The 27364-nt window shown below is 37.7% G+C and overlaps 1 protein-coding gene across 1 annotated transcript; it reads left to right on the top strand.

The window, feature by feature from the left end:
• Positions 1-223: 223 nt before the first annotated feature.
• Positions 224-25440, top strand: cfap52 (cilia and flagella associated protein 52). The gene is made up of 14 exons (XM_089134110.1): positions 224-470; positions 647-846; positions 993-1129; positions 1311-1439; positions 13819-13918; positions 14066-14182; positions 14484-14584; positions 14737-14907; positions 15028-15176; positions 17150-17295; positions 21233-21384; positions 22504-22606; positions 24030-24141; positions 24454-25440. The coding sequence occupies exons 1-14, from the start codon at positions 410-412 to the stop codon at positions 24627-24629; spliced, it is 1854 nt and encodes a 617-aa protein (XP_088990236.1). The 5' UTR covers positions 224-409; the 3' UTR covers positions 24630-25440.
• The last annotated feature ends 1924 nt before the right edge of the window (positions 25441-27364 follow it).

Here is a 27364-nt window from a genome sequence, read left to right as displayed (position 1 = left end):
TTTTTCTTCTTTTGGGTTTAATGGCGGTTGGCAAATCTTGCTCCCGCCTACATTAGCCGATGGGACTCAATCCGACAAAACCAAATCGCTTTTTAGACATCCTAATTAATTATTTAAATTGTTTAGACATCCTAATTAATAACAACAACAGAAAGGTTGAAACATTCTAGGCCTACGTCAAGAATTATGAGTGATTTTGTGTTTTCTAAAAAAATAATAATAATAAAAAAAAAAACAGGTTGCGTAAAGAGAGATTTTTTCACTGAATCGATTCAGTGTAATGAACTCTCTCCACGCTACTGAGCAACGAGTCCAAACACAGCGTGCCCCTGTTGCCTAGATACGTGTGTTTGGCTCCCGATGCCAGCAGCTTTTTCAACACACATCCGAAGCTGCAAGTTGTATCACGATGGCAGAAAACACGGAAGAAGTTCCTCAGCTCGCATTAGAGGCTGTTATTGGGTTTAATGGTAAGGTGAACTGTGAACAATCTGTCATTTGATATAATTATGGTCTTTTTTTTATTTTAAAGTAACACATTTTTCGTTTTAAATTTAAACAGTAGGCCTGGTATTTGCTAAGATGAAAGTAATTCAACGGCATCAAAGCATCTAACGTTAACGTTACATTGTTGTTTATGTAACAGGGCATGTGTATTCTGGACTCAAAGTGCATCCAGACAAAGAACATATTATTTATCCTCTTGGCTGCACTGTTATTATTAAGAGTCTGAGAAGTGGAAAACAGGATTTCCTTCAAGGCCACACAAACAACGTCTCTTGCATTGCTGTGTCTAAAAGTGGACGTTATATTGCATCTGGACAGGTCACTTTCATGGGCTTTAAGGTGAGCTGGAGCAATACAAGTAGGAAAACACAATTTATACATGGCTTAATAACATACTGGCAGATGCTTTGTTTTACTGGAAGACAGGGCTCCCTTAATAGTCCATTCTTATTATCTTGGAATGAGATGATCATTTCTCACTACAGGCTGATGTTATTATCTGGGACTTTGAGAAGAAGGAGATTTATGCTCGTCTTGTGCTCCATAAAGCTAAAGTTGAAGATCTTAGCTTCTCCCCTAATGACAAGTATCTGGTATCTCTGGGCGGACAGGATGATGCCAGGTAAAATACTTCTTATTGCCTTATTGCAGTGATCTTAAATTGTTTTCCCATTGATTTATTAGATTTGGTCTCTAAATATATATATATATATATATATATATATATATATATATATTGTTCTTTTTTTACTAATCTAGATGTTCATTAGCCCTTTCTTAGCATGTTTATGTTTTGGTTTTAGTATTGTGGTGTGGAACATCGAGAGTAAGGAGGCTATATGTGGCAGTCCTGCTTCAGCACAGAATTCTGGTCACTGCTTCGCCATAGAGTTCACCAACCTGAACGATGAAGTCTTTGTCTCTGCTGGAAGGTTTGTGAGACCTTTTAGTATAATGATGCACACTTTATCTCACATTAAATGATTTCTGAACGATCATTTGATCGTCTGATTCTTATAGACCTATATGAAACATTTTTTTATGTTTCTTATGCTCATCATTTTTGCATTTATTTGATCAAAAATGCAGAAAAAAAATAGATTTTGTGAAATATTACAATTTAAAACAATGGTTTTCCATTTGAATATACTTTAAAATATAATTTATTTCTGTGATGCAAAACTGAATTTTCATCAGCCATTACACCAGTCTTCAGTGTTACATGATCCTTCAGAAATCATTTTACGGTAATATGCTGATTTGATACTCAGTTGGATCAATGTTGGAAACAATTGTGTTGCTTGTTTTTTTTTTTTGTTGGTTTTTTTTTAAACCTGTGATACTTTTTTCAGGATTCATTGATGAATAAAAAGATAAAAAGAACTGCATTTATTTAAAAGAGATACATTTTCTAACAGTATAAATCTTTACTATAAATGTAACAAATCTTTACTAAATAAAATTATTAATTTCTTTCAAGAAAGAAAGAAAAAAATTACTGACCCTAAACTTTTGAACAGTAATGTATATTGTTACAAAAGATTTCTATATCAAACTAGAAAAAAAAGTTTGATGAGACAAACTTTAAGTTGGCTTGAGAAAGCTGGACCAGAGAGTTTGAAGAAGTTTAAAGTAAAGGCAATTCTACAAAAAAGTTTTAAACACATTATAAATGTTATATGTATTGCTAAAACATATTACAAAGACTGTGAACTGTGAAGTACTGAAATGTGCAGTTAGACCGTTAAACAGTTTTTCACCATTGCAATTTTACGGATTGTTTTGGCGGGGCTAAAACAGGGCTCGATGACGCACTGGAGCCCATGAGCTCCTGGGCACGCCCTTATTTGATGACGCACAGAGTCTGATCTCTCCCAACACACAACTCCCAACGTTCACACGGGAGATCACAAAAGGTCGCATGTAATTGGAAATGTGAACGGCCTTGCAAAAAAATCTAATTTTTTCAAAAAAACGAAATTGAGCATTAAGCCCCTCAGTGTGAACGTAGCCTTAATTTCTTCTAACTAATCTATCATTATTTCTTGTGTGTGTTGGTTGCTATGGTGTTGCTTGGTGGTTGCTAGGGTATTATGGGTGGTTGCTAGGGTGTTTTAGGTGGTTGCTATGGTATTCTGGGTGGTTGCTATTGTGTTACTAGGTGGTTGGTATTGTTTACTTATGGTTACTATAGAGTTTTTATAATGTTAATTGCATGATTTAGCACTTAGCTAATCAATATTAGCATGTAACTATTTACTGCTAGCATGTGTAGCATGTATCAAGTCCTGTTTGCTAGCTTGAGAAAAAAGAGCCAACCCCCATCTCTATACGATGTTTGGATGCAGAGATATAGGTCTTGCAAAACGGTTGCAAGGGTACTCTGTTTGGTTGCTAAGGAGTGGCTTGGCAGCTGCCAAACATGAAGCTCCAAAGTCAATGTGAATGTATAAACCAACCCCCATTTCTATACGATGTTTTAATGCAGAGATTAAGGATGGGCATGATTAATCGACGATCGATTATTGATCATTAAGAATTTCGTCGATCACGTTAATTTGTTATCGATTATCATTAAACTAATGCCGCTGCGTTGCATAGTGTGAGTGGAAAGTGAACGTGTTCCCCGGGCTGGTCATGTTAGCGCGGATGTACCTGTGCATCCCGGCAACGTCAGTCCCCTCACAAGGCTCGAAATTGCGACCATTTTGGTCGCATATGCTCCTGAATTTTAACCTGTGCGACCTAAAAATATATTTGGGAGCATTAGTGCGAGTGCAAATAATGGTTGTGGTGCGACCTGTTTTCATTTCTCTACAAAAAGTTCGCAAATTACTGTGTACCACACCGTGTCCTAACTACACGCGACGCGATAAAATTCTAGCGACAGCAAGTGTCTGTCCACACTAGACGTGACGCGACTGTGAGATGCCACACATTCAGAACAGCGTGTGAGCGGAGTCTCTCTGTGAAAGCGCACTGTTGGCCCGCACTCGCATTGAATATGGGTAAGGACATAATCAAATAAAGAAATAACATTATTAAAAATCAAACCATTAACAAAATATACTCATTGACTAATTTTGTTATGAAGTACAGTTGTATGTTTGCATAGAATTCATTTTGAACGCTATATTACATGCTTTCAAAATCTGAGGTAAATTATCCGTTATCGCTTGTGACACAGTGACCTTTTTTTAACTAAAAATAAATAAGGTATAACTCATAACCAGTGTAATTTCTAAATTCTGTCAGCCGCGGCGTCGCAGAAATAGGAACCGTTTCTAAATTAGAAACTTCGCGTGTTGCCGTCGCGTCTAGTTAGGAGTAGGACAAAAACTCTGATTAACATGGAAAAGATGCCTTTTATCGCGTGTCATTAGGACACAGTGTTATGCTGATACGCGGTGGCCAGACCATCATTTTATCCAACGTTACATAACCAATCAAACTTCATCCATACGTTCTTAACTTTAAAGCAGATTTTAAATTGGTTAATATCAGCTGTCAATCACTCCCTTTCGCGGCGCTCACGTGTGCCAATATAATCGGGGTCATAGCAGATAGATACTATCCGCAAGAACAGCGCAGTTAAAGTGTCGTCAGCTCAGTACATCTCTTTCATTATCGATGGAGACACCGACCTGTCTGTCAAGGAGTGTGTGATCGTGTATGTCCGCGTCCTGCTTGATGGACAGCCCACGAACATCCCGGACACGTTGAGGTGGAACATGCCAATTTTTTTTATTTATATTTTTTTCTTAATACATAGCTTCTTTAGTATTATATAGCAATATATGAGTAATATACTTTGGTTGTTTCATTAATGGATGAATCAGCGTTTTTTTAAACAAATCTCTTGAATGAATGATTCAATAACAAATACATTTAAGTCACTTGTCGCCACCTAGTGGAGTAACAATGTGATCGATACAATTGTTATTTGAAGCTCCATGTTACTTTCAAAAGGTGCTTGTCTCTATTTTCATCGCTTCTGTAGACGTCAGTGTTTATATCCAAACCATAATCTTTAATTCTAGTTCCGATTCAAGTTCTTCTGTGATGAGAATATTTGTAACACAGAAATAACAATACTGCGTAGTTGTATACTCTCTGGGTCAGCAGGAGCACCATAATGTTCCACTGTGATTTATAATAGACATGTTTAATAGACAAAAAGTTGTAATTTAGGAATGAAAATCAGACATTAGATCTTCATTACATCACACAGTAGAAGATCTAATTCAAATCAGCGTTGAGGGTCCTCCTTTGGAGGCGTTCGATGCCTCAGTGAAGAGATGGATGGAGGAGGGACAGAGAGCCTGGAGACCAAATTTTAAATCCTGGCCACAGGATGTGTAAAGCCCTGAAAAAATTTTGTTGGTGTTGATAGGTGTTGTTTTTAATTGAAAGAAATCTGTTTACATGTATATATAATTTGTAATTGTGGTGCTCCTTAATTTTTGGTGGGTGCTCCTTAATTTTTGCTGGTGCTCCTAACTTTTTGAAGTTGGTAGCACCAGTGCTACCAAGTAAAAAAGTTAATTTCGAGCCCGTCATCAGAGCGGTTTTTTCAATGGCTGGACTGAAGCATTTGTTTACACTCAACGCGTCCGCACGAGCATGAAGGTGCGCGCGAAAAAAAATTGTATAAATATAAACACCTCGTCCTTTTGGGGACGTGCGCGCACAGTCTGCAGAGACTCGCGCTCACGCGCTGAAGTGCAAGGCAAAAGTGTAAATAAGGCTTGATTGTCACCATGCAGGTTGCGGTCGCGTCTGACCCCAGATCATGTCATCAACATGCTTATCTTTCTCAACAAAAGTCAGTAGACTGGAGCAGAAGTTGTATGCGAGTTATTTTTTATGAAGCTTTAAGCAGCCTAGCCTAATTGATTGTCAGATAGGCTAATCTCTCTCACCCTTTCTCGACTCCGTGCCTTGATTGCGTTACATTTTGACAAAACCTGTCAGATCTAAATGTTATTATGTTTTTGGTTTTAAAAGTTATTTTTATTATTACTTATTATTTTGCAACAAATGAGGGTCTCATGAGGGCCAACTCGCAGCTGCAAGTTCAGTTGTGTTAAAACACCGCATATGAAAATACACAAGAAATGTGTATTTTCATTGCATTTTTAATCTATAAAAAGTGAAATATAATAAATTTGAATATAAAAATATTTTATATTCACGATTAACTAAACTAAACTAAACTAATATTTTCACGATCGTTAATTCTTCCGACAATCGAGTCGACTAAGAAAATTTAATCGAATGCCCATCCTAGCAGAGATATAGGTCTTACAAAATGGTTGCTAGGATACTCTGTTTGGTTGCTAGGGAGTGGCTTGGCAGCTGCCAATCATGAAGCTCCAAAGTCATTGTAAATGTATAAACCAACCCCCATCTCTATACGATGTTTTGATGCAGAGATATAGGTCTTGCAAAATGGTTGCAAGGGTACTCTGTTTGGTTGCTAGGGAGTGGCTTGGCAGCTGCCAATCATGAAACGCCAAAGGCTGCTTGTCAATATGAATGATATAAACCAACTCCCATTCCTCTGTGACATTCAGAATGGAATATATCCCTCTTTGGATTTTGGTTGCTAAGGTGCTCGACAATGGTTGCTCGGGTGTGGCCAGTAAGTGTTGAGGTGATTCAGGATTGGCTGTTTGCTGGCCCAAGCCAAATAAGCCCACCCTCATGTTTCTATGACACTTATATCCTGAGATATCCCTTTGATCTCTTTTAATGGAAGTCTATGGAACTTGTTGCTAAGGAGCTCTAAATGGTTGCTAGGGCTGGGCTTGATAGCTTCACAATGATCCTGAGAGACTGATTGGCCGTCTGAGTAAAATGAGCCCGCCCCTTTGTCTCTACGACACTGTGATCCAGAGTTATGATCAATATAAAAGCGGTTTATATGGTGTAGGACGGCCCATGAAATGTAAGTCAATGGGGCAAATTTGGGCCGCTCCTGCCCCCCAGGGGTGTAACTTTTACCCCATTGTGAGGTATGTTCTTACAGAGCCTGTCAGCCTCTTCAAATGTGGTAAATTACACGTTTCTGTGACATCCTTGTTCCGAGCTACGACTCGTCAAAGTTTGATACAATGTTAAGTCTAAGGGATTTTTTCGGCCGGTTTTTCGCCCCTGGGGCGAACATATCGTACCCCCGATCCCTTAGAAAAGTCATAGCATACCATTCCCGAACAAGCTGCACGTTTTGACACCTCATTTATGGGTCTGTGACAAAAGCTGCGGGAGGAGTAGTGTGTCGAAATTTGTGTAGAATAAAAAAAAATAACTAGAATGTACATTTCCAGAAGAAAATGTGAAGTGGTGCTTGGCAAATCTCACCACCCGGTTGCGAGGTTGCGCACCATCTCAAGGTTGCGGCGCGCACACTATGCACCGAGTATTAACCGATGGGCCTCGGTTAACGATTAATGAATGACTTGAAAACGTGCCCGCAGCCCTACTTGTTATATCGCGCAAAAAATCGCTGCTTGAAATGGAGAATTGCCTGTACTGGTCTCGTGACACTATTGCAGCCACTGCGGCAGGTGAGTTAATATACATGCTATCTTCCTAATTTAAAAAATAAATTAATTCATAATACCCGCTGAAATGGGTTGGGTTTTATGACGTTTGATCCAGAAAGGCGTGTTAGGGGTGGGGTCTGGGGCAGCGCTGTGGGGCTACTGGCCCGGCAGTGGAAACGCAAGCCCGGTGCTTGAGGCCCGAGGCCACTAGCTCGGCTCGGCTTGCTGTTAGCTCTGGCCCAGCCCTAGCCCGGCAGTGGAAACGCGGCTATTAAGAGCTCACTGGGCCCCGGGGCTATGAGTTACTGCAGGGCCCCCCCACCACTTTAGGTCACCAACTACATGAGCTAAATGTTATATTACTATACGAGTCATTTTATCCATCTATGATATACTTCACAGTTAAGTTATGTTACTTTTAACACGATTTTTTTTATCATATCAAAATGTATTGCGACTAAAATTTCATAATTATTGTGACCAATTTCAATATCACCAAAAATAATAGTAGCTTAAGAAAATAATCTCAAGCTTACTGATGACAAGAGTCACAAATTAAAATAGAACAAAGGCACAATAAATCGACTTATGTAAAACTTTAAGCACTGAATAATATTATATTATATAAAGTAATCAAATATACAATAGCCTACATGTTTTTCACTATAAATTCAACATTCATTCTTGTTAATTTTGCAAAAGTAATTCAGTCAAATACAGTAACGTTAAATTACTTTCTTTCTGATGTTTGATTAACATTATTGACACACATGGCGACAGCATCTTTATTAGCAGCGTCTGTCACTTTGAGACCTCAGAGTCGGATTCAAGTGCGCTGTGCAAAACCGTCTCAAGTTCATCATGGTCTCAAAACCAGCATTTACAAAATGAATTCTCTCCCGCTGCTCACTGTGCCTGAGCAGTTTGAAATAATTTGTATCCAAACCACAATGTTTAAAAACGTGTTTAAATGATAAACTTACATCGATGCGCAGGAAAATTAAAATATTTCTACCAGATATCATGACAAGACGTGAAATAATCACGTTGGTCCACTTTGGAAAACGTGTAGATGTCACGGTTTAACCCCCTCAAACGTGAAACTTACACGTTTGACCTATTCTACACGCAATCGCCTCTGCCATAACGACCTATTGGTTTTCATTAAACCGAGAAAAAAATGGAATTTTGTTTTATTGACGATCACTGAGAAATGTTCTATTCATTAAAATGCAAAAAAGTATTATTTTCAAGGTGAAAAGGATTCATTTGCCTTGATCCACGCCGAAAAAAATGTCAAAATGTCACGTTTTAATGAAGTAGCCAAATGAGTAAAACGTCTATTTTTCCGGCGTCCCCCAGCTCCTCGTTTAAGCAAAAGGTTCGCTAAAACAACGAATTGCATCGACGTTAAACCACGTTAACCGTGTTAACCATAACCTTTTAAATACTCGACCTACCGTTGCTTAGCAACGGGAAGAAACTCCTGTAACTTCAGTGCCGTTAGCACCTTAGTGCTTACAGATCATAGACATATACACTATGCTGTATATGTCTATGCTTACAGATTAGGAGACATTAGTGTGTTCGCTGCATTTGTAATGTTATACATTTAAAATAGGTTAACATCCGGGTATCTCTCCACTGGAATGTGTTAACGCAAACGTGTAAGTTTCACGTTTGAAGGGGTTAAACCGTGACATCTACACGTTTTCCAAAGTGGACCAACGTGATTATTTCACGTCTTGTCGTCATACCGGGTTGGGATATATTATCGCCAGTCCTTTAGGCGAATATAGAGTTTAATCAAACACAAAAAGCAAAATTATACATCCATCAAGTTAATATTCAAACTTACCGAAAGTTTGTGGGGTCGATGATGACGCTGTGTTTTAAGAATAGACTAGAATGAAGTAAAGAGTAAAGGCGATTTATTGGTTGATGTATTCTAATAAGGCGCAGGCAGCCATCATCTACAGGCCTACTTGCAGCAGCAGGTCGATCGTTCACAAGTTAAATATAGAATAAATGTATTTGTCATATCAAATTAAAACCTGACGTTTCAATTTTGCCCTGCTGCCCACGGGGGTTTGAATGACAGGTGGCCTGGCCAATCATAACGCCGAATAAGCAACTTTGTCCGACAACAAAGCTGTCAGTAACGTCGGTGGATATGAACTTGAAAACGGTATTGTTTAAATTACTTAAATGACAATATTTGAAAGTTGAGACTTTGTTTCATATCATCAGTAAGCTGCTTTGAACTCTCTCTCGTAATCACTCGGTGTAACGTTAGTTTTTGCCCCGCAATGGATTTTTCACTGCGTGAGTGCATGAGAACATGATATGCGTGACTCGTGAGACCCGCCTGGCTCGTGGCTCGTCTCATACTAAAAAAGGCGGGTCTTTGCGAACGTCTCTATTAATGATAATGATTCCATGATAATGCATGGAATATAACAAGGGAAAGTGCCACTAAATAACAGGGCTAATTTGTGGGGGACGTTGCGTGGTAAGGCTTTGGTAATCAGATGGCTTGCTGTATCTGCTCCACAGCCAATCACAGGCCCCCTCCTTGCTTGGGCCCCGGGGCTTTAGCCCCGCCTAGCCCTATGGTTAATGCGGCCGTGGTTGCTAGGTGGTTGATAGGGTGTTCTGGGTGGTTGCTAGGGTGTTGCTAGGGTGTTCTGGGTGGTTGCTAGGGTGTTGCTAGGTGGTTGCTAGGGTGTTGCTAGGTGGTTGCTAGGGTCTTCTGGGTGGTTGCTAGGTGGTTGCTAGGTTGTTCTGGGTGGTTGTTAGGGTGTTGCTAGGCGGTTGCTAGGGTGTTCTGGGTGGTTGCTAGGGTGTTGCTAGGTGGTTGCTAGGGTGTTCAGTTGGTTGCTAGGGTGTTGCTAAGGTGATCTGGATGGTTGCTAGGCGGTTGCTAGGTGGTTGCTAGGTTGTTCTGGGTGGCTACTAGGGTGTTGCTAGGTGGTTGCTAGGGTCTTCTGAATCTGGGTGGTTGCTAGGTTGTTCTGGGTGGTTGCTAGGGTGTTTCTAGGCTGTTGCTAGGGTGTTGCTAGGTGGTTGCTAGGGTGTTCTGTTGGTTGCTAGGGTGTTGCTAAGGTGATCTGAATGGTTGCTAGGCCGTTGCTAGGGTGTTGCTAGGTAGTTGCTAGGGTGTTCTGGGTGGTTGCTATGGTGCTCTGGGTGGTTGCTAGGGTGTTGCTAGGTGGTTACTAGGGTGTTCTGGGTGGTTGTTAGGGTGTTGCTAGGTGGTTGCTAGGGTGTTGCTAAGGTGATCTGGGTGGTTGCTAGGCGGTTGCTAGGGTGTTGCTAGGTGGTTGATAGGGTGTTCTGGGTGGTTGCTAGGGTGTTCTGGGTGGTTACTGGGGTGTTGCTAGGCGGTTGCTAGGGTGTTCTGGGTGGTTTCTATGGTGTTGCTAGGCGGTTGTTAGGGTGTTCTGGGTGGTTGCTAGGGTGTTGCTAGGCAGTTGCTAGCGTGTTCTGGGTGGTTGCTAGGGTGTTGCTAGGTGGTTGCTAGGGTGTTCTGTTGGTTGCTAGGGTGTTGCTAAGGTGATCTGGATGGTTGCTAGGTGGTTGCTAGGATGTTGCTAGGCAGTTGCTAGGGTGTTCTGGGTTGTTGCTAGGTGGTTTGCTATGGTATTCTGGGTGGTTGCTATGGTGTTACTGGGTGGTTGGTAGTGTTCACATATGGTTACTATCCACAAGTTTCCGAGGGGCGCTCCTGTAAAAAATAAAGTGGGTGAAACTTCCGGCGAGGCGGCGGAAGTAGCATTCCAATGGTATTTTGTGTGTTAGTTAGCGAAGAGGCTAGCTGTTTTTCAGAGAATTATTTTACTATTTAAAGACGCAAATCTTTATGAGAGATGTCGTTACGGAGCTCAGGGACAACATGTGCTGTTCGCGGTTGTATGTATAGCCGGACTAAACTAATTCAGTGGCTTAAACGTGATTGTTTTGAACATAAGCTGAAAACGAAATCAGAGTGGTCCTGCCAACGACTGTAGTTTCCATCACCTCCCAAAAGACGACGAATCTTCCTGTGTACATTTGTTTAAATTCTTAATATTCTATAAACTTTTATCAGCATGTGTTTGGCTGTTCGCTACTGATGTTACACCTAAACTCAGGATCAAAGCCTGTGTTGACAGAAAACCAAATGTGCCAGTCAATGTATTCAAGCAGCACATTCATTTATAATTTTGAATAAATTCCAAAGCACAATGACTAAGTGTGTATTTTTTATTTTAATTGTTTGTCAGCTCGCACAACTGTCTGTCACCATGCCTTGATGAGTATTGATTATTAATAATGTTATTATAATACTGCCAATCAACTACTGCGGAGGGTAAAGGCACTGTTATTTCACCCTTTTGAATTTCGTTGAGGTTGTGTTCCCACATCGTTTGCTAGTTTGGATCGCTATAACTTGAATGACTGTCAACTGTTGAATGAACGAGTGTCAAGCATGTCAAATCGTGCTTTGTTTACTTCAAACCGGAAGTCGCGCCCACTTTTGACGCAAGGCCTCATGGGGCGTAGGAAACTTGTGGATAGAGTTTTTATAATGTTCTTGGCATGATTTAGCACTTAATTAATTGATATTAGCATGTAGCTATTCACAGCTAGCATGTTTAGCATTTTGAAAGTCCTGTGTACTAGCATGAGTCAAAAGACCCAACCCTATCGCGATACAATGTTCTGATGCTGAGATATAGGTATTGCAAAATGGTTGCTAGTGTACTCTGTTTTTGTTTAGGGAGTGGCTTGGCAGCTGCTAATCATGAAACTCCAAAGGCTGCAGTATGAATGATATAAACCAACCCCCATCTCTATACGCTGTTCTGATGCAGAGATGTAGGTCCTGCAAAATGGTTGCTAGTGTACTCTGTTTTTGTTTAGGGAGTGGCTTGGCAGCTGCTAATCATGAAACTCCAAAGGCTGCAGTATGAATGATATAAACCAACCCCCATCTCTATACGCTGTTCTGATGCAGAGATGTAGGTCCTGCAAAATGGTTGCTAGGGTACTCTGTTTGGTTGCTTGGGAGTGGGTTGGCAGCTGCCAATCATGAATCTCAAAAGGCTGCTTGTCAGTATGAACGATATAACACAACTCCCATGCCTCTGTGACATTTAGAATGGAAGAGATCCATCTATGGATTTTGGTTGCTAAGGTGCATGATAATGGTTGCTAAGGCGTGGCTAGGAAGTGTTGATTTCATTCATGATTGGCTGTTTGCTGCCCGAGTCTAATGAGCCCCCCCCCCACCACCACCACCCTTTGTCTTTGTTTCCACAGCATTGTACATTTTGACATTTTTCGGTCAAACGGTTGTTGTCTGTCAGTCATATAATGCAGGTATAGGGGTCCACATAAAAGAGCATGCACAGAGAAGTCCAAATTAAACATGATTTAATGACTCGTGAATGTAAGTACACACTGATGGCCTAAGACACGAAACGAGCGGTTTGTGTGAGAAAACGAACAGTATTTATATAGTTTTTACCTCTTGTTAACAGCTTTGTCGAACTGATCTGAATCAGATGTCCAACTGAACCGAACTGAACCGTTTCCAACGTTACACTGGAAGTGATCTCTCGCGCGTCTGAGTCACGCATTGTTTACACGGAGATTTCGGAAGTTTTACCTTTCACTAAACATATTTAGATATATCGAAATCGTCTTCCATTGCGATTTCCCGTATATCTAAATATGCTTAAATCTTCACAGTAAAAGGTAAAACTTCAGAAATCTCTGTTTAAACAATGCGTGACGTAGAGATCACTTCCGGCGTAACGTTGGAAATCAGTTGGACATCTGATTCAGATCAGTTCGACATACCTGTTAACCAGAGGTAAAAACTATATAAATACTGTTCGTTTTCTCACACAAACTGCTCGTTTCGTGTCTTAGGCCATCAGTGTGTACTTACATTCCCGAGTCATTAAATCATGTTTAATTTTGACTTCTCTGTGCATACTCTTTGAGGTGGACCCCCTAAACCTGCATTATATGACTGATAGACAACAACGGTTTGACCAAAAAATGTCAAAATTGAAAATGCTGTGGAAACAAAGACACCTACATCTTGGATGCCCTTGAGGTAAGCTAAAACATATCAAAAATTAATTTCAAAGTGAACTATCCCTTTAAGCAGCACTTTTGTTTCAACATTAATAATATATCAGCATATTCAAATGATTTCTGAAGGACCCTGTGACTGAAGACTAGAGTAATGGCAGATTAATTCAGCTTAAAATAGACAGCCATTATTTTAAATTGTAATAATATTTCACAATATTACATTATTTTTCTGTATTTTTTTTTTAAATAAATGCAGGCTTGAGGATAAGAGACTTCTTTTAAAAACATTAAGAATATTAATGCTGGTACATACACACTTAACGTCACATTAAATCATGAGATTGTTGTGCACACAACAGTCTAATTTGATTATTAAAATTAAAACAAAAATGAACATTTGAAATGCAAACTAATACTTTCTATACTGGCTCACCAAAGCAAAAGATACAAGTAAACGTATTATTTGGTGAAGAGTCTAACATACCTTTTGCAAAATTATGTATATATTTATATATTTTTAAAATATTCTTGAGTCAGAAATCAGTGCAGCACTATAGTAATATAGTACAGATTGATGTAGTGTGTGCCTGAAAAAAAGTGGTTATCGCTTTCTGCAAATGTTATTTTAGAGTGTTTTCATGTTTGTTTCTTTGTTGTTGTTTTTCCCTCCAAGTGGAACTCTACGTGTGTGGGAGCTGGATTTACTCAACAGAAAGATCCGGCCCACAGAATGTCAGACTGGACTGCTTAAGAGAATTGTCAAATGCCTTGAGGTGAGTGAGAATCACGGCTACTGCCGGTTCTGGTTCTCTCTTCTTCTTCTTTTTACCTGCTCATGACATAGGTGGTTTTCAAAGTTTTTTTTTGTACGGCTAAAACTGGTATATAAAACATAAACGTAAAGTGTTTCTGCCTTGCAGATCCCAAATGATGATAATTATTTATACTGTGGAACTACAAGTGGGGATATTCTGAAAGTGAACCTGAAGACTAGGTTGCTCAACAGCTGTGGACCTGTTAAACAAAAGTTCAGCAAGGTGAACCTACTAATTCTGTACAATCATTTTTCTGAAGTTGCCTGTTTATCCATTAGATGCATGACTTCTGAAAAAAAAAAAATGTACTGAGGCACATAATGTAAATTGTTTTAAAATAATGCACTGTAAATATTCAATTTATCTTTGACTGTTTTATTATCTCTTTTGACTACTGCTATTATTTATTGCACTAGACAGTCCACGAAACACAGTTACTGTAAACAGAGATGCAAAAAACAAGCTGAACAACTAGTTTGAAAAAAAAGATGATATTTTAAAATGCTTTGTCTTGTTGTCGCAGGGAGTGAACACTCTTAAAGTCTTAAAGACCGGTGATATTTTAGTTGGATCAGGAGATGGGATGTTGACTTTGTGCTCAGGAGGGAATTTCAAAACCATAAAGTCTGTAACAACCTTGGTTTCCTCTTCTTTCCTCTTCTCAGTTGTTTTATTTTATGTGCTCTTTGTTTTCCTTATTTGTTATTTTTTATATTTTCTCCCTGTCTTCCTCTCTTTCGGCCACTATTTATGGTGAACTATATGATTTGTGACAGGAGTGTTCAGTTGGAGGGAGGGGTGACGTCAGTTGCTCTGCGTGGAGACGGGCATCAGTTCTTCGTTGGGACAGAGATGGCACAGATCTACAGTTTAAGCTACACTGACTTCAAACCAGAGCTCATTGCTACAAATCATAACAGTTCTGTAAAGGATGTGGCCTTTCCTTTGTGAGTAATACATATGAACACCTCTCTTCTGCCACCAGAGGGAGACATTAGCTTTGTATCGGTGGTCTAGGTAAAATTCATTGATCTATTTGTGCAAATCCTCTCTATTACTCTCAACAGTGGGACGTCAGAGCTCTTTGCCACCTGTTCACAGAATGATATAAGAGTGTGGCATACTGAGTCCTCCAAGGAACTACTGCGTATCACAGTGCCCAACATAACATGCAACGCTCTGGGCTTTATGCAAGATGGCCGGAGCATCTTCAGTGGTCAGTCTCATAAAGGATGACCAGTTGAAATGGTTTGAGGAGCATAGCGTTGCTTTTCTATGTTGATGTATTTTCTGTTTGAAAGACTATTTGTACACTCCTTGGCAAAAAAAAAAAAAAAAAAGTGGCCGAGCCAAAAACATGAAAATATGTAGTGGTATTTAAATGGTCTTAACCATTTTAATCATAAATTACTGGTCAGGAAATTAGCAAGATTTGCACAACTACTGTAGATATAGTAACAGCACGGAATATCCTTCCCCAATTTGTAGAAAGCTTTTTACAGGAAGAAGAGTCAGGCTACGTCTACATTAATCAGGATATATTTGAAAACTGAGTTTTCATTTAAAAATGCTCTCCGTCCACATTTCAAGCATTTTCCAAATGTTTCTCATCCACACCGAAAACATCGGAAAACTTTAAATTCACCTTACAGCGCATGTTTAAACCCTCATAAAAGCTCACTGAGATGATGCAGACAAAACAAGACGCAATCAAGTTGTCACGCAATTCTTCTGGCAACTCATTTTATTTAGCAAAATATCTCAAAATATCTGCGTGCAGGTCACACTCACCATTTTATGTTTGATCTAAAACGCAACTGGTCTCATGTTTTGCTGCAGGACAGCTAATGCGAGTGAATTTTCTGTCATCTTTGCATGACTGTGATATGAAGAGTGTGTAAAGTAACATATTTTAGCAACTGTGTGAAAGTGAAAAGCACATAACAGGCACAATATTTGATGTTAGAAACATGAAAATCTATGGGTTCAATATGCATAATGTGATTAAACTTATGTCATTGTTTTTAAATACCTCCGTTTTCACAGTCCGAACGCAAAAACAGCATTTTCAATTTTATCCACTTTTGAGAGCATTTCCAGAAAGCTTAGTTTTTGTTGCTAAAAATGCTGTCTCAGTGTGGACGGAAGGCCAAAACAAAAGAGAAAAGAGAAAAAGATGCGTTTTCAAACGAAAACGCTTTAGTGTGGAGTGGACAAGGCCTCCGTGTTGTTCCACGCAATGTTGATGGCTTCAAACTGTTCATGGGTAGTTGAAAAATGTCTCCTAGTTCGTTCCAGTTCATTTGTGAGACCAAATATGCACTATAGGCTTCATTCTGGACTCTAACTTGGCCTTGTTCTCAAGCCACTTCTTGGTTGACTTTGAAATTTGGGCTGAAGCATTGTCTTTCTGACAATATTTCTGCCAACAGCCATTCTGCAATATTTTCCTGTACTCCAAAGCATTATTTTCACAGTGTAGTAGCTCACCAATACCTGCAGCTAAGAAGGCTTCACACACATAGAGAATAGAGATGCATTTATTATTATACTTCTCCCCAGATTTTCGAAAACACCCTCTGGATCATCACCATGTAACCTGTGTTTCATTTTGATTCATCACTCCACACAATTCTGCTGATTTTCAGTGAATCAAACTTCCAGTTTCTGCCGAAAACTTCATTCTATTAAATTCGTTTTTTTTTTCTGAGAGCGTAATGGCATTTTGCTAATTTCTTGACCAATAATTTGTGGTTAAGACAATTAAAAGATCAGTGTTTAGCCATTTCTTTAGCCCAGGAGTGATCTTAACTAAAGACACAGACAAAACACAATACTACTTGGTATTGCTAGTTTGATGCTGGTTAGATTTAGATTATACTTTTTTATCTAAATAATATATAATAAATGGATTTTTAACTCTGTAAATATTTTATTTGTTTATTTCAATATGATTTATTGGATTATTATTAATTTTATTATTAATTATTATTATTAACAGTTTTTGCAGTACACTAGAATACAGATGACCTCAAAACTTATAGACATGGAGTCTTCAATAATGAATTCACAGGGTCTTTTTTGATCAGTATTTAACAATTAAAAAAAGTTTGAATTATGCACAAACATGCTAATTAATTCACTCATTTAACACGTTTGGACTTTCTTATTTGATAACTTTTTTGACAGCTTGGAACGATGGGAAGATTCGTGTGTTCACTCCAGAGACCGGGAAACTGAAGCTGATAATTCATAATGCCCACAGTATGGGAGTGACTGCCATAGCAGCAACCAATGACTGCAAGTGGATTGTCAGTGGAGGGGGAGAGGGACAGGTATGTGCTGTATCACATTATAAACTGTTACAGTTTATAACAGTTTATACTGTTACAGTTTATAACACATTTATATGTTACACATTATAAACTCACTCTTGAGATCTGTGCTCATGTTTTAGATTAAACAAATTACATTAAAGGGTTAGTTCACTAAAAAATGAAAATTCTGTCATTAATTAGTAAAGTCATTGCAACTGTCAAGGTCCCGAAAGGTAGTAAAGACATATGTAAAATACATATGCAAATTTTTTGCGAATTTGTTCGCAAAAAACAAACAAAAATAACAACTTTATCCAACAATTTATTCTCTTCTGTGACAGATCTATCTGTATAGTGTAGTCTATCATAGTATAGTGCTTCCAGGTTCTACATCAGAACGCCGGCTCACCAATGGCCAGCTCCTGCATCAGCATCACACACATGTGTTGTGGTGCTCACGTGAACAGCGTCAGACAATTGCTGTGTCCGCAATCACCCACTACTCACTATAGAGAGCCTAAGTCCCGCCCCTCCGCTTCCGGCTCATGGGACCTTATTTCGGAAAAAAATATGAATGGTAGTCAATGGCGAGAGACAACTTATCTTTTTATTCCGTCTGAACTGTGCCCTCAATTACACATGTGATGTTCGTCAATTTAAAAGATAAGTCTGAAAGTCAAAAACGTCGCAGTTTGTCATAAAACAGAAGAGTAACATTTTGTTTTATGTGAAAATCGCTCTATGAACTACATCTCCCGGGAAGCGAAACAACAAATGAGACCCGCTTGCTCGTGTGTGTGCAGTCTGGTACAAAACACTCGGGTATGATGGCGCAGCGTTACGATTATAACGTAAGACTATAGAAACAATGACAGACAATAGCCTCAGTAAAGTTAGCTTCATTCATTGAGAGAAAATGTGCGTTTCTAGTCTTTGTAATTACGTATTTTCACAGTCTTATACCACAGTCTTATAACGGTTTTATATCAAACTGCGACTTTCTTTACTTTAAAATGTACAGTATCTTTTAAATTGACAAACATCATATGTGTAATTCAGGGCACAATTCAAACGAGATCAAAATATTTGTTGTCTCTCGCCATTGACTACCATTCAATATTTTTCCGAAATAAGGTCCCATGGTGGTCGACCGGAAGGGGAGGGACTTAGGCTCTCTATATACTATAGTGGACTATATAGTGAGCTCGCCATTTTGTAGTGCTGTCCGAATGTATAGTGATGATTCATGAGAAAAATGTCTCCTAGTTCGTTCGAGTTCATTTGTGATCTATAGTCCACTCAATGTATCCCAGAATGCATTTTGAAAAGTTGTGTACAACCGATGGTCACTAACCCAAGTAAGGTATAATCATGTGTGGAGTCGCGCATTATAACAGAAACAGCCAGAAATGACTTTCAGTTTTTACATTTTGGAGAAATAAGCTCAATATAATGTAATGTATTTATTTTAAAAAATCTATTTAGCCCAGAGCCGGCTCTGCACCAACTGACAGATGATGTAATCAACGATAGAGTAGTGTCCGAAAGTGGTGTTTTTATTATGCTGGTGAGCTCACTATATAGTGCTCTTCACCCTACCCCGTGGTTTGAGTGGAGATTTCGGACACAGCAAATAATTAGCTGGCATTCTGGTGTAGAACCCCTAAGAACTGTACTGTCTGTGTTTACTATGCGAAAAGCGTAGGAGATCTGACACTAAAGAGAAGAAATTGTTGTCGTTGTTTTAATTTTTTGGCGCACGAAAAGTAGGGGTGGGAATCTCTCGGCACCTCACAATTCGATTATGATTCAGAGTTTATTTATAGTTCGAATACGGATATACAACAGTAATAATAGTACAGCCGAGTGTTTTTCCTCCTCTGGGTGGAAACGTGTCATTTGGCTTCTCATATCTGTCGTGTTTCCAAAATATTTTAGTTGTATTTTTCAAAGCTTACAACTAATGTGGCTCTTGTCCAGCTCATTTAAAAAAAAGTGTATATATATATATATATATATATATTTTTATTTTATTTATTTTTTTTTTTGAAAATCGATTTTTGATATTTGTGAATCGATTCAGAATCGTCCACGTCCGCATTGCAAACATCTAAGAATCGTTTTTTTTTTCCCCACCCCTAACCAAAAGTGTTCTCGTCACTTCATGACATTACATTTGAACCACTGTATTCTCATGGACTATTTTAACAATGTCTTTACTATATTTTGGCCTTGAAAGTTCCAATGACCTGTCTGTGGAGGGGTCATAAAAATCTCGGATTTCATCAAACATATCTTCATTTGTGTTTCGAAGATGAACCAGGGACGGCGTTTGCGTATGGCAGAGTATGGCCTTTGCCATACCCTAGCAGTCAGAGTTCAGATAAAACATCAGCTGATGATGATGCTTGTTAAAGATTTTAGAAGGGGTTTTTCAACCCCCTAAATTTCCACCCCAGCCCCCCAAAAAATTCGTGATCGCTCAGTCAGTCGTCACCTTTAAAAGTCATATGAAACCGGCTCCTTCCAACCGGCTTCTCCGCAGCGTCAGCGTCAGAACAGAAGCAGATGAAAACGTGCATGCATTTATTGATAGACCGTGTAGGCCTATAGTATACATCTGTGTTCTTTGTTTGTCATAAATGCAGTTTACATTAAATGATGCTGGAGTAATTAAACACGGTTTCCCACTGTAAAATCTGGGCTTAGGCTATTTATTTATGAAATTCCTTTCATATAAACGAGTCCGACGTGAGATGAGACTTTTGTGACTTCTCATACTCTTGCTATACTTCATACTTCAGTGCAATAAAGTTGCTAAAAAAAATGTTATAATATTAATTTGATAATAAATCCCAAGGCAAAACACGTCATAATGAAGTGAACAATAATGGTGAGCGCCTCTGCTCTTGGCAGAGTCATATGGCTCTTGGTCTAAACGCTGACTTCTCTGATTGGATGATGGATCAGGAAAAAACAACGTATTTTCATTATTATTTTACCAACGTCGATAACACAATATTATATTTTAAATGAACACATAAATGTATTATACATGTTTAGAGTATTGCAAAAGTATTATTATTATTTTTTTTTTTAGTTTTGTGGGTGTGTGCAGCCGCAGCTATTGTATCACTTAGGCCTAATCGCACGTCTTTTTGATTAGCCTGTCATACGGAGTAAACATGAAAAGAAACAGGCCAATTCAATCATCCTTTTATGTTTTTTTTTATTGAAAAAAATAAAATAAAAAAAGAGGACTGTAGTGCTGTCAGTGACAGTGAATCTGGGCCTCCAATTTCTAATGCAAATCCTACATTAGAGACGCGTTAGCTTAGCTACAAGTTAACAGTGCATTGTGCATTTTGTTAATGTGAGGTATATCGTTTGGTAATGTTGTTGTTCTATGTAATGTTACGCTAGAGGGAATGCCATACTCTAGGTTTTTGTGAAACGCCGCTTCTGAGATGAACAAAGGTCTTAAGGGTTTGGAATGACATGAGGGTGAGTCATTGATGACAGAATTTTCATTTTGGGGTGAACTATCCCTTTAACTATCCCACTTAGATCATGGCTACTTGCAAAATTCATAATAACAAATAGATTCTTGTGAAATATTATTTTAAGATTAAATTAATTATTTTGACAATTAATTTGTTGATGGGAAAAAAGGGCTGTGGAGTGAAACAATATTTGATCAAATAAACGTAGCCTTGGTGAGCAAAACTTTAAAAAACCTTTAAGACTCAAAGTTTTGAACGGTAGTGTATGTAGGAAACTAGTTTCCTTGGGTAACAATTAAATACACAGTTTAGCTTTCATTATACTACAGTATCTATTTTACAGAGCAGTGTAATAATAAATAGAAATGTTTTACTATTTTGCAATCTAAAACATCCTTACAATAAATGCAGAATAAATGTAATGTAAACCTTGACATCTCTCTAAAATGAAGGTGCGAGTCTGGGAGATATTCCAGAAATCCTATCAACTCATTGCGACCATGAAGGAGCACAAAGCCAGAGTTAACTGTATTAAGATCAAGAGTAATGACAAGGAATGTGTGACAGCCAGCTCTGATGGAGCCTGCATCATCTGGGACCTGGTGTAAGTATGAAGAGCATCAGATTGTTAATCTAGACGTACTGTGTGAGAGGTTTTGCCCTCATGTTATTATTAATCTAAGCACAAGCTTGCCGTGTGTTAAAAAATAGTGCTGTTAAAAAGATTCATCGCGATTAATTGTATTTAACATAAAATGTTGTGTTTATATAATGTAATATTATATATTATATACACACACACATGTATGATGTATGTATATATATATATATATATATATATACACACACATATTATGTAGACACACATATTATGTAGACACAAAATTTTCTGTTGGATGCGATTAATCGATTTGACGCCACTAGTTGAAAAGTTAAAGGGTTTGTTCATCCAGAAATAAAAATTGTGTCGTCAGTTACTCACCATAATCGTTGATGACGTTCCAAACCCAAAGATTTTCATTAATCTTCAGAGCACAATATACCTCGGTCAAGGTAGTGCCAAATTTTTGAATGAAAAGGCAATGAGGGATAAAACACAGTGCGTTCAATGGATTGTACTGTTGTTTAACAATATACCAGATGTGCATCTGATTGAATGTCTTTGCGGAAAACAACAACAACTTTCAGTAGATGAAAACTCCATAGAGTTGTGAAAATGATGTGATCTAGGACCTTTATACAGTGCATGCCATTGTAAAGACTGTACATCTATCCCCCACAGCCTTGTTTTCATCTGCGTTAAATTAAATATGGTGACTAAGGTCTATTAAATATATGTTTAATGTCTTTTTCCTTTTTCATTTCTGTCCCTCAATTGAAAGTCTATTCACGCAAAACTAAAGTTTGAGCATTTTTGAGTGCTCTATGTATGTTCGCTGATCAGTGTTTATATGTGAATAAAAGCCTAAATTAAATCTGTTCATCATGTAAAGTGATTGTGTCTCTTCAGAAGACTTGGATTAAACCACTCGATTCATATGGATTTATTTGACTGATTATGAACGTTTTGATGCATCTGATATTTGGGTGAATACACCTTTAGGTCATACACCTTCACATGAGCCAAATATTCAGAGTACTGATTTGCTTTGTGAAAAAAACATTCTATTTGATGTCATCTTTAACTTTATCTGTCTGGGTTTTTTCTGATTTCCCATTTAAGGAGGTTCGGCAGGAATCAAATGGTCTTATCCAACACCCTGTTCAGTGTTGTATGTTACCACCCTGAGGAATACCAGATCATCACCAGTGGCACTGACAGAAAGGTACAAGACTAGAGTGATCTAGACTGATGTGCTGGCATGTGTTTGAGAGAGAGAGAGATGAGTAGGTGAGAGAGTTGGAAAAAAAAAATCTGAGATAGATACACAACAACAACTAGCTGACAGAAAGCTCTCCTACATCTCCTGTGGATGTACTGTAGTATGATCCGCTCATTCTGTGCCAAATAGTCCATCTGCTAGTTTAAGGCACAGCATCAGTGTCCATTTAAAGAGCTTATTAGAATACGTATGTGCACATAACGTCCATCACACAGAAGGAAAGGAAAGATTGCCATCCTCATCCTCTGTGTGGGGTGAAAAATGAAAAGTGGGGGTAAAAGTAAAAAAAAGTACATCATGATGTTATGTTTTATTTAAAGACCTTATATTATTTGCAAGTAGCTTAATTTATTATCAACAATGGTACTAGAGAGAGATTAATATGCTGCATTTGGATAAAGAACAAATGTGTTCTGTTAAATTTCAGCCATCTAATAGCAGTTATTAACAATACTCCAGACTGTTGCCAAACAAACACAAATGTGACTCCATTGTTGTCCAAACGCAGCCAAAACCAGCACAGTATGTACAGTACTTGAAAGGACACAATGCTGGGGTCATGCCGGATACCCAGTGCTGGCGCAAAGCCTGCTGGGACAGATCCATCTCAATGAGGCATACCAGACCTGCTCTGTCTGCTGTGCTATTACATTTTAAAACTTGATCAAATTGTTTTGTCATATTTTTTTTATATATGTTTTGAACAGCCTAATAAGTATGAAATTTGAAACATTTTGACAGGATGTTTTAATAAAAGAAAATCATTCAGAATCAGAATTTCTTTGTTTTATTTGTTCTTTTTTAAATGAATAGTCCAATTATCAAAAAAGCAAGGTCATATCACAAAAGTGAACATCCCCATTACTGCTGAAATGCAATAAGTGGCCTACGGAAATTAGATTTATGTAATATCTGTTGAGTGCAGGTTCAGATGTAACAGCGCAAGACAAAGAACAACTGAAGGCTTAGAGCCATTTGTTTTTTTGTTTTTTTTCTTAAGTTGCACTATAACAAATTACATCTTGATTCTTCTCTCTGAGTGCATGCTGAGAAATTACTGTCTCTCTCTTTTTGTATATAATAATAATAATAATAATAATACAATTTTATTTATATTGCGCTTTTCTCTTTACCCAAAGCGCTACAATCACAGTACAAAAGTAAAATACATTAACAATTAAGATACATTAACACCAATTAAGACACAAACACATTTCATACTTCATACTTTTTCTATCACATTTATCCGTTATGATTTTTTAAATGTATTTAATTAACAGCCTTATTTATTTGTTTGTTATACCACCATGAAACCAATTTAGACTAGGATGAGGGATCTTACATGCAATCTTTAACCGTTGAACAGATTGGCTACTGGGAGGTGTATGATGGTTCTGCAATCCGAGAACTTGAGGGCTCCTTGTCCGGAGCTATAAATGGCATGCACATTTCTGAGGATGGAAAACATTTTGTGACTGGTAGGTACCTTCAGTATCTTTTCACATGCTGAGTTATTTCCACCGAGTCATTCTTCTGTCATATGGCGAATTTAACAGTAGCAACAGGTGGCACAATAACAATATAAACAGAAGTATTTATAATGCTGCGCATCATTCGCAAAACAGTTGGATATTTCAAGTTTGCAGAATTCAGACTGATCCCAGCAGTTATTTTTAAATGAGTTTCACAGTTTGAGTCGATAAGGTGCTAATCTAACATTCCTGTTTTTAATCATGTGTATTCATGCTGCTTTCTACAGTTTAATGATAAGCATCAAACGTCTCTTTTAGGTGGAGATGACAAACTACTGAAGCTCTGGCTCTATTTCGATGGCGAAGTGACCCAAGTTGGCATCGGGCACAGTGGAAGCATCACAAATGTGAGGATCTGTCCCAACAGCAGATATATCATCAGCACCAGTGCAGATGGAGCTATCCTAAGGTGGAGATACCCACAACCCTCATAGATCCCTAAACAGTCAACAAGATAGTAAAGATATAGTAAAGATTTAAAACACAACGGAATAGATATTAAATCTGCTGTGATATTTTTTAAAAACAAATGCAGGCCCTTTGGATTTCAGTTACTATATTTAAACATTAATATTACTAATTCATTTGTGACCATAATCTGCAAGAAAACATTATTGTATAATAAAGTATTTTAATGTCATAGAACCGAAAAGATAAATGGTACCTTCCGCTCCTTTTACTTGCAAATAATTGTAGAACAAATTAGGTTATGAATTCTAATGAGATTTAAAGGTACCATTAAACAGTCCAACTCCAGTCATTTCATTGAAATAAAGCAGCTTAGAGCCCCAGTTTCTGAGGACTTTTTGTGAACTGCACTGTCAGCTAATATATCACCTGAGAATCTCCAGAGAGCTGGCGGGGGAGGTTTGGAAAAGTACAGCAAGGCATGAACCCAGCATCTGGATGTGCCTGTCCCAAATTTCCTCTCACCTATGAAGAAGTCTAAATAATGAATATCTTAACCCCTAACAGCAAGGATTTTCAACCATATTGAGTCAGATATCATTTTTTTGGAGGGAGCTTTGGCAAAGTGGTTTTGTATGAGGTTTCAAAAGCAATTTTGGAGATCTAATTAGTAACTAAAGATACATATTAAAATCTTCTGTATCTACAAGTGAATATCATGCCATGCTTTACATTGTGACAGTTCATTGGTTTAGCTCACACTGAAGGCGGCGCAGATCAGACTATCCAGTGACCTTGTTGTTGTTGATTTAAAGAAATAAAGTAGCAAAATCACAATCACAATTGTTCTCAGTAATCATATATCAGTATTTATCTGTCTTGCAGGTCAGGTGACTGATGATAAAGATGCCTATCAAAGATCACAAATGTTGGTGTTTTATAGATTAGATGAAGTCTGCAAAATCCTGTGCTGAGTTTATTCTTTTTCTGCTCTCCGTCTTCCTTGCTTATAAGCATAATGGGGTTATAGTTATGAAAATACATGAATATAAAAGAAAGAAACTTTATGAATTTTAACTTTTTATGAATAATAACTTTTAACTTTTTATGAATAATAACTTCATAAATTTTAAAAGAAAGCACTCAGGGCAACAGTTGGGGGCTCCTAATGCTTTATGAAAAGACACAACTGTGGTATAATTACTTGAATCAACGTTAATGTCAGTGGTTCACAAACTTTTTTACTCATTTTTTATGACATAATATTGCTCAGAAAATCCAAACGGCTTTATTATTGAGAATGTTTAGACTTTTTGAGGATTAAAAAAAAAGGCTGAATGGATTTTTTTTTCATTGTATGTGTCCACACACTGCAAAGACACATTTATATGCAAACACCATATAAAAGTGAATTTTGCATCCGATGACCCCTATAAGAAAGGCTTTATCGGAATGTGAACATTAACTCCACATTTAAAGTGTGAAAATCAAGTTGTCAATATTAGCATATCCATAAACTTTGCTGTGAAGCAAGGGATTCTCAAAAGAAGCCAGGTCTTGGTATATATATATGTATGTTTATATATATATATATTATTTATTTTTTATATATATATATATATATATATTTATATATATATGAAAAATCAGGTAGATTTAGCAATATAGTGAGGCAGCGGTCTGACCCAAAGATGGTGAAAAGAAACATGGTTTGTGTAACATAAGCAACACATTATTAGCTGTTTGATAACATAGTCCAGCAAAAGGCTAATCATATTAATTAATGTTATGTGTCCGACCGACGTTGTTAAGAGTGATACCATTGTGCAGATTTTCTCAAGTTGACCGAGTGGATCTCTGAGCTGGTGTGAGTGAGTGGAGGTGAGGGTAATTAGCATATTACCACTAATAAGTCACATTTATTTATATATGGCTTTTTTACAATACAGATTTTTTTTCAAAGCAGCTTTAGAGATTACAGGAAAATAATGCAGCAAAGTTCCAGAAGAAAATAGCATCACAGTCCAGCTTAAGTGATGTTTCATTTTTGTTGTAAAATTATATATATATATATATATATTATATATATATTATATGAGAAATGGACTGTGTTGGACGATGACATCACGGTTTTCTCCAGAGTATATATAGACCATTTCACAAGATGTAAACAACACTGGTCCAGAAGCACTTCCTGTTTCAGTTTGTAACTGTTTTCTTTATTTCACATTTAAAGAAAACATCTTAAAGATGTTTAACTTTTTAATTCAGTTTTAAATGTTGGTTGTATTTTATCCCAGCTTTTATGTAGTGTTAAAAAACTGAAACAGGAAGTGCTTCTGGACCAGTGTTGTTTACATCTTGTGAAATGGTCTATATATATATATATATATATATATATATTAGCTGCTCTGGAGAAAACCGTGATGTCATCGTCCAACACAGTCCATTTCTCATATAATGGTGTAAATGCAGGCAGATGTTATTGATGAAATTAAGCAAGGGTGTAGAGAACTTTTTTAACAGAAAACAGGTTTAAATATGTAATTTTGGTGATCAAAGATTATATTTATGCGATAAAGGTATCTACATGGTGGGTTTAAATGCGGAATATATACAGAAATGTTTGTGTTTGGAAAGGATAGCAGCGATGAAGCAGGTAACAGGTGTATATGGACTTCCGTCTTCTGGCTTTTCATTGGTCACGTTCACTTCTCCCAATACATGTTCAAAGTAAACCAGGCTAATAAGATTCACAGTG

This window comes from Pimephales promelas, chromosome 8, assembly GCF_988280905.1.
Source record: "Pimephales promelas chromosome 8, fPimPro1.hap1.1, whole genome shotgun sequence".
NCBI classification, from domain to species: domain Eukaryota; kingdom Metazoa; phylum Chordata; class Actinopteri; order Cypriniformes; family Leuciscidae; genus Pimephales; species Pimephales promelas.
Note: the sequence above shows the minus strand (reverse complement) of the source record. Positions and strands in the feature narration are given on the sequence as shown.